The following is a 10,275-nucleotide window of genomic DNA, read 5'->3' on the forward strand; positions in this document are numbered from 1 at the left end:
GCATGGTTATTATAACTACTCCCTATATTATTTAATGTTTTTCTTGTTTTGATTATAATGTTGTTCTGTTGTTCTATTCTATTATTGTTGTTTCATTATATTTTTTTCATACCTGATTATATTATCAATTTTAGTATCTCTTATTTTTGAACTTAATTGAATTTTTCTCAATTACGTCATTTTCTTATTAAATCATTAAATCACTCATAATTTATTTTTTAAAAATATTGCTAACTGATTTTTATCAGATTTTTTATTGTAAATGTTTTAAATGTTTTTAATTGTGTTCGTATTGTAATGATTTTGATTGAAGAGATGAAGACAAACTGTGTGTTAAGTCAAGTAAATGACTAAACTTTAGTATTCATATTTTCAAATGGCTCGATCTTGGATCATGCCAAGCGAATGACCATTGATTTCACACTACAAACCAATGAGCCAAGAGATTCAATTGTTTAAATAATGTAATTAATAATAATAATAAATAATGATATTTTTATTTTTGCACATTTTTATATATATAAAATATGATTTTTTTCAATAAAGCAGTGTCGATCGACACCCCGTGACATAGGATGGGTCCGCCCCTAGTTGTATCAACACTCCTCACAAAATTTGATTCCATATCAGTTAACGATATTAAAAAAGAATAAACTATTAGTAGTTCAATAGAAAATAACATAGTTAAATTACTTGAAAAAAACACCTAACAAATTTAAGAATTTATTTACAGTAATTATTATATTTTCTTGTAGTCAAAATTTGCAGGCATTGAATAAACGGTAGGATATTATAGTTTATATATCATCTTTTGGACTCTAGAAGATTGAGAATCAAGGACTAGTGACCAGAAAAAGTCGGGAGATATTATAATTCACTATTGCCAATTATATAACAAAATCTTATATCACAATTTACAACAAACTTAATGTCAATAAACAACTCAAAATTATCATTATTTTTCGATTAACAAAACAAGTACTACAAAATCATGGAATAATAAAAAAAATGTCCAATGTAAAGCATCTTAATTATCTATAACTAATAACACAAATATACAGGAAGTAGTACATTTGCAACAAGAGAAATCAGTAGAGCTTTAAGTATATGTTAAAAATATGATTATTATCTAAGAGAAACTACACTTCCTCTTCGATATTTTTTATTTTTTAAAGAGTTGAGTTTAACCTGAAATACATATATAAAAAATTTCTTTTATTTTTAAATAAAATTTATATATTTATAAATTCTTTAAAAATATCATAAATTACTTTAGTTTACTATTAAATATTTTCTTAAAATATATATTTAAAAAAAAAATTAGGAGTATAACAGATAAACCTATTTGAATCATTTGTTCATACAGAGGAGTTAATAATTCGAGGATAAAAGGTGTAATTTAACAAATTAAATTTATCCGTCCTTTTAAATCTCTTCATGGCACGAACACGTGGTGCTTCAACATTGTTTGAACTCGTCGGACGCAGAATAAATCGTTCTTCTTCAAACTGAACTCTCTTTAACCCATACAAATGTGAATTCACCTGTAACCTCACTGCTCTGTCACTCGCATTTCCACAACCATGGCTTCTCGAAGGTTCTTCTCCTCCATGCTCCGATCATCCATACGTCACTCTTCAACTAAATCATCACTCACAAATTCTATTCATCGCTCCTCCCCTGTAGGCCACCTTCTCCACCGCGCCGTAAAATACGCTACCGCTGCGGCCGCGAAGGAAGCGCCGGCGCCTCAGAAGAAACCGACGACGATTAAGGGAACTGGAGGCAAGATCACCGATGAGTACACCGGTGCCGGTGCACTTGGGAGCGTATGTCAGGTGATCGGGGCTGTTGTGGATGTTCGGTTCGATGAAGGGCTACCGCCGATTTTGACGGCTTTAGAGGTGTTGGATCATGATATTAGGGTGGTACTTGAAGTTGCTCAACATATGGGAGAAAATATGGTTAGGACTATTGCTATGGATGGAACTGAAGGGCTTGTGCGTGGTCAAAGAGTCCTCAATACTGGCTCCCCTATTAAAGTAAGCTTGACATTGTCATGATATTCTGTTTATATGCTGTATTTAGTGGCGCGACCACGATTTTTAATATAAAGATGTAAATACGGGAGGAAATCAAAGGGATTCGATATCTACTGTATATACACAAGAAAATAAAATTGATCTTATATATATATAAATTTTCAACTTCTTTCTTATCAACATGGCGTTTATTTAATTTTAGAAATTCATATAGTGTCTTTTTCTCTGAATAATATATGTTTTCTAGTTTGGCGTGCTCATAGTCCTTCTAAGTTCTAATCTTGGTTATAAAATGGCAGGTGCCAGTTGGCAGGGCTACACTTGGTCGTATTATAAATGTCATTGGAGAGCCCATTGATGAAAGGGGTGATCTAAGTAAGAATTTAGGCATTAGCTAAAATCATTTGTTTTCCTGTTAATGACAGTATTATGTTATATCATGTTGCTTTGCTTTTTCCAATTTCATATTTCGTGTTCATTTGGATGAGCCTTTACTTTTTTATATTGTCTTTCGTTTTTTATATTTGCTTTATTGAGATGCTGTGGAACTACAGAAACGGAACATTATCTCCCAATTCATCGTGAAGCTCCATCTTTTGTTGAGCAAGCAACAGAACAGCAGATCCTTGTGACTGGAATCAAGGTGTGTGATACTTATTTTGTACACTAGGAGCTGAGCACATCGCAATCTTCATCTGTCCTCATCTATATAGTTTTGGTGGAAGCAAAACAGGAATAACAAATATTTGATTAGCATGTGCAACTTACTGAATGTTGTTGGTAGACGATATACAAATCATCCTGAATGCATAAATCATATGTTGTCTACTTGGTGTGCATCCTGTATGACTTAGCTGCTTTTGATGACAGGTGGTAGATCTACTTGCTCCGTATCAAAGAGGTGGAAAGATTGGACTTTTTGGTGGTGCAGGTGTTGGAAAGACGGTGCTTATTATGGAGCTTATTAACAATGTTGCAAAGGCCCATGGTTTGTTATTAGTTGCACTGGGGAGTAAAAAAGAATTTTCATGTATTCTCATTGTTTGAGTTAATTTAATTTTGTATTCTCTTCTCGTCTCAGGTGGTTTCTCAGTGTTTGCTGGTGTCGGTGAACGTACTCGGGAGGGTAATGATTTGTACAGAGAAATGATTGAGAGTGGTGTTATTAAGCTTGGTGAAAAGCAGGTCTCTGTAGATAACATTTGTTTTTCAATATATAGTGCGAACAACTCTTTCAATTGGCTGATTTGCATGTATATTTGTCTGCAGGGTGAAAGCAAATGTGCTTTGGTATATGGTCAAATGAATGAACCTCCTGGTGCTCGTGCTCGTGTTGGGCTCACTGGGCTGACAGTTGCAGAACACTTCCGAGATGCTGAAGGGCAAGATGTGCTCCTTTTCATTGATAATATTTTTCGCTTCACTCAAGTGAGCTATCTTTTCAAATACCTTAACTAGTAGTATATTTTACTTTTTCAATTGCTTATATGTGGTGAAGAGATTTCTGATTCTCGACCTCTTTCTCTGGGACTGCTCTAGGCCAACTCTGAGGTGTCTGCTTTGCTTGGTCGTATTCCCTCTGCAGTCGGTTACCAGCCAACTTTAGCTACGGATCTTGGAGGGCTTCAAGAGAGGATTACTACAACCAAGAAGGGGTCAATCACATCAGTCCAAGCTATCTATGTGCCTGCTGATGACTTGACTGATCCAGCCCCTGCTACCACCTTTGCTCATCTTGATGCTACAACTGTTTTGTCTCGGCAGGTTAGTTTCTTATATTGCCAATTATGTTTCAGAAAAGCACTCCTACCCTATTTTTATATACAATATCCCTTTTCTCCTTATGCAGATTTCTGAGCTTGGTATTTATCCTGCTGTGGATCCTTTAGATTCCACGTCCCGTATGCTTTCTCCTCATATCCTAGGGGAAGATCATTACAACACTGCACGAGGTGTACAAAAGGTTCTCCAGAACTACAAGAATCTTCAGGATATTATCGCCATTCTGGGAATGGATGAATTGAGTGAAGATGACAAATTAACTGTTGCTCGTGCCCGTAAAATTCAGAGGTTCTTGAGTCAGCCTTTCCACGTTGCAGAAGTATTTACTGGTGCCCCTGGAAAGTATGTAGAGTTGAAAGAGAGCATCCAAAGTTTTCAGGTAACCAAGGAACTACTTTCTTACTGAGTCACCGCTCACCTCATCTACTTCTCCTCATTGAGCAGAAATTATTTCTGTATATAGTTTTAAACTTCATTCTCATTTGGATTTTCATTCTGAGCAGGGTGTCCTTGACGGTAAATATGATGACCTATCGGAGCAATCGTTCTACCTGGTTGGGGGTATAGAAGAAGTCATTGCTAAGGCTGAGAAGATAGCAAAGGAGTCAGCTAGTTGATTATTTAGCTGCAATTTCTTCTTTCTGTTTGTTTTGTTTTTCCTACATGGATAGATAGCTCATTAAATAGCAGAGAGACTGGAGATGCTCACACGGCCTTTTATAGTTCTTATAAGTTAGTCTACACTAAGAATTGATTTTCTTCTTTTCTCCTTGTAATTTTCTGGCTGAGTTGATTGAAATGAGTTACAGGATGTCAGAAGGTCATTGCTTCTTTTCGTGTTTCTCTTCAATACAATGGATTAATTTGTGTTTACCTTTCCACCTGCTGAATAATGCTCTTGAAACATCAATAATCTAATGTACGAAGCATTTGATCCAAAAGAGTGGGAATTACCATATAAAATTTTCAATTCAACAAGGAATTATTTTCATGAGTCTAACTCAGCTCATTGTTTTCAGCTTGAACTATTTATTCATATGCAGAAAACAATTAAAATGCACACATAAAACAAGATCACACTCTGCAAACAGGTGAACAATAACAAAGTTTGGACGCAGATGATAAGTTTTAAGAACCAAGCTAGGACTCTCGTTCGGATGTTTCGGCTTTACGCTTGAGAAAGACAAAGTAGCTGGCATCTGTGCGATATTTATCATCTTTTAAAAGTGGATGCGAGTCTAATTTTTCAGTGTAACGTTGAAACAATTCCTCAGTGATGTCATTCCCAAAGTGTTGCTGAAATAGTTGCTCTGTTACTACTCGCACAGATAACACTGCAGTTTGGACATCAATTACAACTTGTCTCAGGGGAGTTGGCAGCTTCTCAAACCTTATAATATCAAAGCATCCATGTGTCTTTATCAGTGTTTCGAACTCCATAGGAGATGTATAATAGTATGGAAGGTTGAACGAATCCAACTTTTCTTCAGACATAATACCCTGCATTGGATGTCAAGTCATTTCACACTTCAAGTTCATGTGAAAACTGAGAATCAGTTATTTAATTACCATGTTGGCCATATCCTGTAGGCAGGATCCAAGAATGGTGAAATTGATGGCCATGGGAGAGTCAGAAGGAAGCACTCCATCAAGAATAGTAAGAGTAATGATGGTCATTAATCCTCCAGGAACAAGCTCTTGAGCCCTTGCATCCAAAAAGGCTTGTATATCTTTTCTGAACTGATCTGCATATGCTGCCTCTACTTCTTTTGCTGCTCCACTGCTACTGTAATGAATTCTTCCTTTGTTCCATGCTGCTGAGTTTCTGTCTAACACTTCCTCTGGAATTCTTGACAGATACAGAAGTGACATCGAGCTGTGGGCAAAGTGTAGGAACGCCTTTGGAAATATTCGTCCATAGAAAGAACCTACACCATAGTAGATATATCAGTCGTTTGATTTATACTGTTTTGTTTCCAATAGACCAAAGTAGTAACAAATATACATACATACCTGGGATTCCTGTAGTGAAGTAGTTGGGTTTGTTGCCATGGATGTAATTAAATAGAGTATTGAAATCGTTCTGGACTAAATCATTAAAGAACACAAGGAATTCTGGTACTTGCAATTGAGGGTTCTCTTGGTCTAGCTCACTTGATTTATACTTATTTTCTACAGCTTTAATGATATTTTGAACTGCAAGATAAGTGTTTCCCCCTACAGAGCATCCAAAATCTGCTACACAAAATAGGCTACAAACAGAGTTTATTATTCCCACATCAAGCTCCTGCTCAATCAACTCCGCCATTAATTTCTTTGAATATCCCACCAACTGTTTCTGCAGCAACAACAACAAAAAAAAAATCAAATCCAAACATTACTTCACTCATTGCGTAATTATATACACAACAATAGACCTAGTGAAATTTCACAAGTCAGGTGCGTTAAAGGCCATCACCTGGTATTCAGAATTGTTAGCATAGCTGTTAGGGCCATCACCTCCATTCATGTGAATTTTCTGACTATCCATACTTTAGCTATATTATCCTTTAATTTGTAATTCGAACGATGCCTTAATTTTCAAAGCTGAAGAACCACGCTACATTTATAAATAGGAGTGTCAATCTAATTGTCTTTTGTGAACTTCATCGAATGCGAAAATAGATTCCCTAAACTTTCACCATTTCATAAATAAACCAATCATTATGCCCATGAATCACCTGATAATATTTTGGTGTATTTTAATAATAATATAAGAATAAAAAAAATATAAAAGGTTAAAATGACGAGAAGAAGTTACTCGAATGATAAGTACCTTCGCTTTCAATCCAAAGATCAAAAGGGATAGAAGCTCCAAAGAAATGATTAAAAAAAATTTTAAAAATAAAATTAAAATAACGCGTTAAAATAAAAATGAAGGACAAGTCAATAAATTTGCCCAAATAAAAACAATATATATGCATGTAAAATTTTGTCGCATGTTCAAATTGACGTTAACAATTTTAGACTTTGGGGAAACTCTAATATTACGTATTAATTACAGGACCACAAATGATTAATGTTAAACGAATAAAAATATGGTTCATACGATTCACATCCATTTATATATCTTTTTATTATTAAATATGTGAAATGAGTTATTATACGATTGATACATCATGATTTGTCATTTAGGGAAAATGAATAATAATGTATAGTAAAAAAAGTATGTAATTAAGTTATATATATGTATAGTCCCAGATGCCTATCTAGGGGTTCAGCGGGTTCACGTGTATCCGTGATTTCTTCCGAGATTATATATAATAGTATTATATTTTTTTTAAAAAATTATTGAAATATAGATATGTGTATTCATACTCGGAGTATTAAATAATGTGATATGATTGGGTGCACCTTTATTTGCAAGGTTAAAAATTTGGAATTTATATTTATCAAGTTTTATTTTTCTTTCTAAAATTAGATAATATTTTTCTAAGTGGTTGTTTTTATATATATATTAGACCTGTGATTTTTAAATTTTAACACGTTTTCAATAGTAAAAACCTAAATTTCTAATCGATTAAACTAATATCATAAATCAACCTCAAGAATATATAATTGATATCCCTAATTATATATTCAGTAAATTACCACATTTATTATTATACGTTCAATTCTTAATCCACTTGATAAAAGTTCTCTAAATTTATGCTGAGTGAATTAGATATTATACATTTATGTTGAAGAACTGAATTCCTACGAGATATATGACAAAAAAGAAAAAAAATCAAGTTAAATCTTGAAAAATTAGGTCATAATTAGAGGTATTTTGATCAGTAAATCTTCATTATAACTATCTGTGTAAGATTAGGGTCCCAAATTCTTGAGGACAACATCTTAGAATGTTCTTGTTTTCAACTATTGACAGAAGACAATTTTTCCTCCAAGAGTAGATAATTCTACTCAAATTCATAGTTGTCGTCAAAATTTAATATCACTTGTTCAGCAACCGCTGCATTTCGAAAATTACTAGCTATCACATGTTTGTTCTTCGATGGCAACACATCAATAGAGCTGTTTCCTGGAGAACCAATTGAAAGAGAAACGGTCTTAAAAGGAGGATAAAATCTTTTGTAAAACAACACATCACCTGTCTTTTTATCCCTAACAATTTTTAAAGGTACTTTCATGATAATTTTGTGTATTAAATTAGATCTATTTTGTGTGTCTATACATACTACTGAAATTTGTATTTAACATAAGAAAATTAATTAATTTATTTCCATGATGTCCAAGATTATTCAAATATAAAAATCTTCGACAAAAAAGAAAAAAAAAATGTAAGAATCTAGTCTTCATTCTACTTATAAGGTAAAGTACAAAGCAAGTTAATTATTATTTGTCCTTTTAATCTTCTTATTACCTAATAATTTTGTATTTTCAAAAAGAAAGTAACATAAATTTTAGGCACTTAAATTAAATACAATATTTTACGCTGTTTATAGATAATATATTTGATTAGTATTGAAATTACTCTTGATTTTTTTATTCGCTCTTCACATTTTGAACCTTTTTAAAAGAAGTTAATGATGTAATTAGGGAGTCCAATTTAATAGTTAATGAAGATGCAAGAGAAGCCCCATTCATTATATGTAATGGAGGATTTGGCCAAAAAACTTTCAGAAGATCAACTAAAAGGGCTTTTGTGAAATAGAATGTTTTGCTCAGTTCAAGCATAACGAATTGTATAAAATCCGTAGAATACATAAATTTTTGTATAAACATAACGATTGTACAAAAATTAGTATAATATATTATGTATGCATTATCATATACAAACTGCTATAGCTAATCGCAAATTACTCAATAATACATAATTTTTGACTTAAAATACATAAAGACTTGTATACAGTTTGTATAATGTATAGTCCACGTCTTATCATATACAAATTGTTATAACTAATCAATAATTTCTCAATTGTGCAATTTTAATCATTTAAAATACATAACGAATTGTATACAATTTATATAAATTATAAAGAATTTCTCAATATACAAATTTTTATAAGTTATAAATGTGATCATTTGTATAAACGTTCTCATTTATACAATTTATTGAGTTAAAAATTCATAATGATTTGTATAAAGTCTGTAGAACACATAAATTTTTGTAAACATAACGACATGTATACAACTTTGTATAATGTATAATACAAGCCTTAACATATACAAACTGTTATAACTAATCACAAATTTCTCAATTATGTAATTTTTTTAAAAAAAAATACATAACGAATTGTATAAAATTTATATAAGTTATAAAGAATTTCTCAAATATACAAATTTATATAAGTTATAAACGTGCTCGTTTGTATAAACAAATTCGTATAAACGTTCTCATTTAATATAAAATTTTATTAACTTAAATTCCATAACGATTTGTACAAAATCTGTAGAATACATAGAGTTCGAACTGTATACGTATACAAACTATCACATTTAGTATAAATTACTTAATTTGAGATAAATAAGTAAACCCACAATAAATTTAACAAACTCAAAGATTGAGACATAACGATTGAGTACTCTGTGTATTTGGAACAAGAAGGAAACCTATTAAGTAATGAATTCTAATTAAACTTAATGACCTAAGATTATGATATTAATATTCTCCTTAAATATCGATTGATAGTTACGCAATTAATGGAACCATTTGTATAAACAATTTGAATGGGTCTGAAATATACAAATAAAAATAATAGTAACTATTTAAACTATAGCTATAATACGTAAATAGTTAAACTATAGATAAGGAGACCTATTATGTTTTCTATTATGGTCATTTATGAAATTTTCCCCTTCTTTTATCATCACTGCATATGAAATATGATTTTTCATATGATTTTTTTTACTCCGTCTTATAAAATAATGACATATTTATATATTAAGTAATATTTTTTTCATTTTTTTTAACTGTCATAATTTATTCTTTGAGAGTTAAATGATATTGTGAACTTTGATTAATATTTTAAAATGTATTTCTTTATTATAATGATATAAAAAAAATTACAACTTATAATATTTTTCATATAGTTTTAAATATCTAATTAATGTAATCTAATTTATCTTTGCAAGTTAGTCAATTGAATCTCGAAAAAAACAACAGGACAACACAAAAGGAACTAAGGGTGTGTTTGGTATAGAAGATATCATTTTCTGAAAAATATTATTCAATTTTCTCATGTTTTGTTGCCTTAAACGTGTGAAAAAATATTTTTCAAAATCAACTTATTTTCCTTAAATTTAAGGAAAATGATTACTTTTCAAAATTAAGAAAAATATTTTCCAAAATTGTACTTTATCGTTTAAATTTTCTCTTACCCTACTCATACCCTGTGACCGGCCCCGACCCTCCCCATTCAAAAAAAAATAAAATCTTCAATTTACTTTTCTTTTAAATTCCAAATATATT

The 10,275-nt window shown here is 31.5% G+C and overlaps 2 protein-coding genes across 2 annotated transcripts; one reads left to right on the forward strand and one right to left on the reverse strand.

Annotated features, from left to right (window-relative positions):
- The first annotated feature begins 1,467 nt into the window (after nucleotides 1–1,467).
- LOC101264167 (ATP synthase subunit beta, mitochondrial) lies at nucleotides 1,468–4,648 on the forward strand. The gene is made up of 9 exons (XM_004231967.5): nucleotides 1,468–2,042; nucleotides 2,342–2,417; nucleotides 2,597–2,685; nucleotides 2,913–3,030; nucleotides 3,124–3,227; nucleotides 3,312–3,470; nucleotides 3,582–3,806; nucleotides 3,892–4,203; nucleotides 4,328–4,648. The coding sequence occupies exons 1-9, from the start codon at nucleotides 1,584–1,586 to the stop codon at nucleotides 4,439–4,441; spliced, it is 1,656 nt and encodes a 551-aa protein (XP_004232015.1). The 5' UTR covers nucleotides 1,468–1,583; the 3' UTR covers nucleotides 4,442–4,648.
- Nucleotides 4,649–4,753: 105 nt separating this feature from the next.
- On the reverse strand, nucleotides 4,754–6,643 carry LOC101263862 (loganic acid O-methyltransferase). The gene is made up of 4 exons (XM_004231966.5): nucleotides 6,283–6,643; nucleotides 5,838–6,162; nucleotides 5,394–5,752; nucleotides 4,754–5,324 (listed from the first exon to the last, which is right to left on the reverse strand). The coding sequence occupies exons 1-4, from the start codon at nucleotides 6,352–6,354 to the stop codon at nucleotides 4,965–4,967; spliced, it is 1,116 nt and encodes a 371-aa protein (XP_004232014.1). The 5' UTR covers nucleotides 6,355–6,643; the 3' UTR covers nucleotides 4,754–4,964.
- Between the last annotated feature and the right edge of the window lie 3,632 nt (nucleotides 6,644–10,275).

Source organism: Solanum lycopersicum, chromosome 2 (assembly GCF_036512215.1).
Source record: "Solanum lycopersicum chromosome 2, SLM_r2.1".
Lineage (NCBI taxonomy): Eukaryota > Viridiplantae > Streptophyta > Magnoliopsida > Solanales > Solanaceae > Solanum > Solanum lycopersicum.

Coding starts and splice junctions, on each gene's coding strand:
- LOC101264167 (XM_004231967.5), top strand. CDS start 1,584: ATGGCTTCTCGAAGGTTCTTCTCCTCCATGCTCCGATCATCCATACGT. Junction 2,418..2,596: donor TGATGAAAGGGGTGATCTAA/GTAAGAATTTAG, acceptor GTGGAACTACAG/AAACGGAACATTATCTCCCA. Junction 3,807..3,891: donor CAACTGTTTTGTCTCGGCAG/GTTAGTTTCTTA, acceptor CTCCTTATGCAG/ATTTCTGAGCTTGGTATTTA.
- LOC101263862 (XM_004231966.5), bottom strand. CDS start 6,354: ATGGATAGTCAGAAAATTCACATGAATGGAGGTGATGGCCCTAACAGC. Junction 6,163..6,282: donor CTAACAATTCTGAATACCAG/GTGATGGCCTTT, acceptor TTGTTGCTGCAG/AAACAGTTGGTGGGATATTC. Junction 5,325..5,393: donor TACAGGATATGGCCAACATG/GTAATTAAATAA, acceptor CATCCAATGCAG/GGTATTATGTCTGAAGAAAA.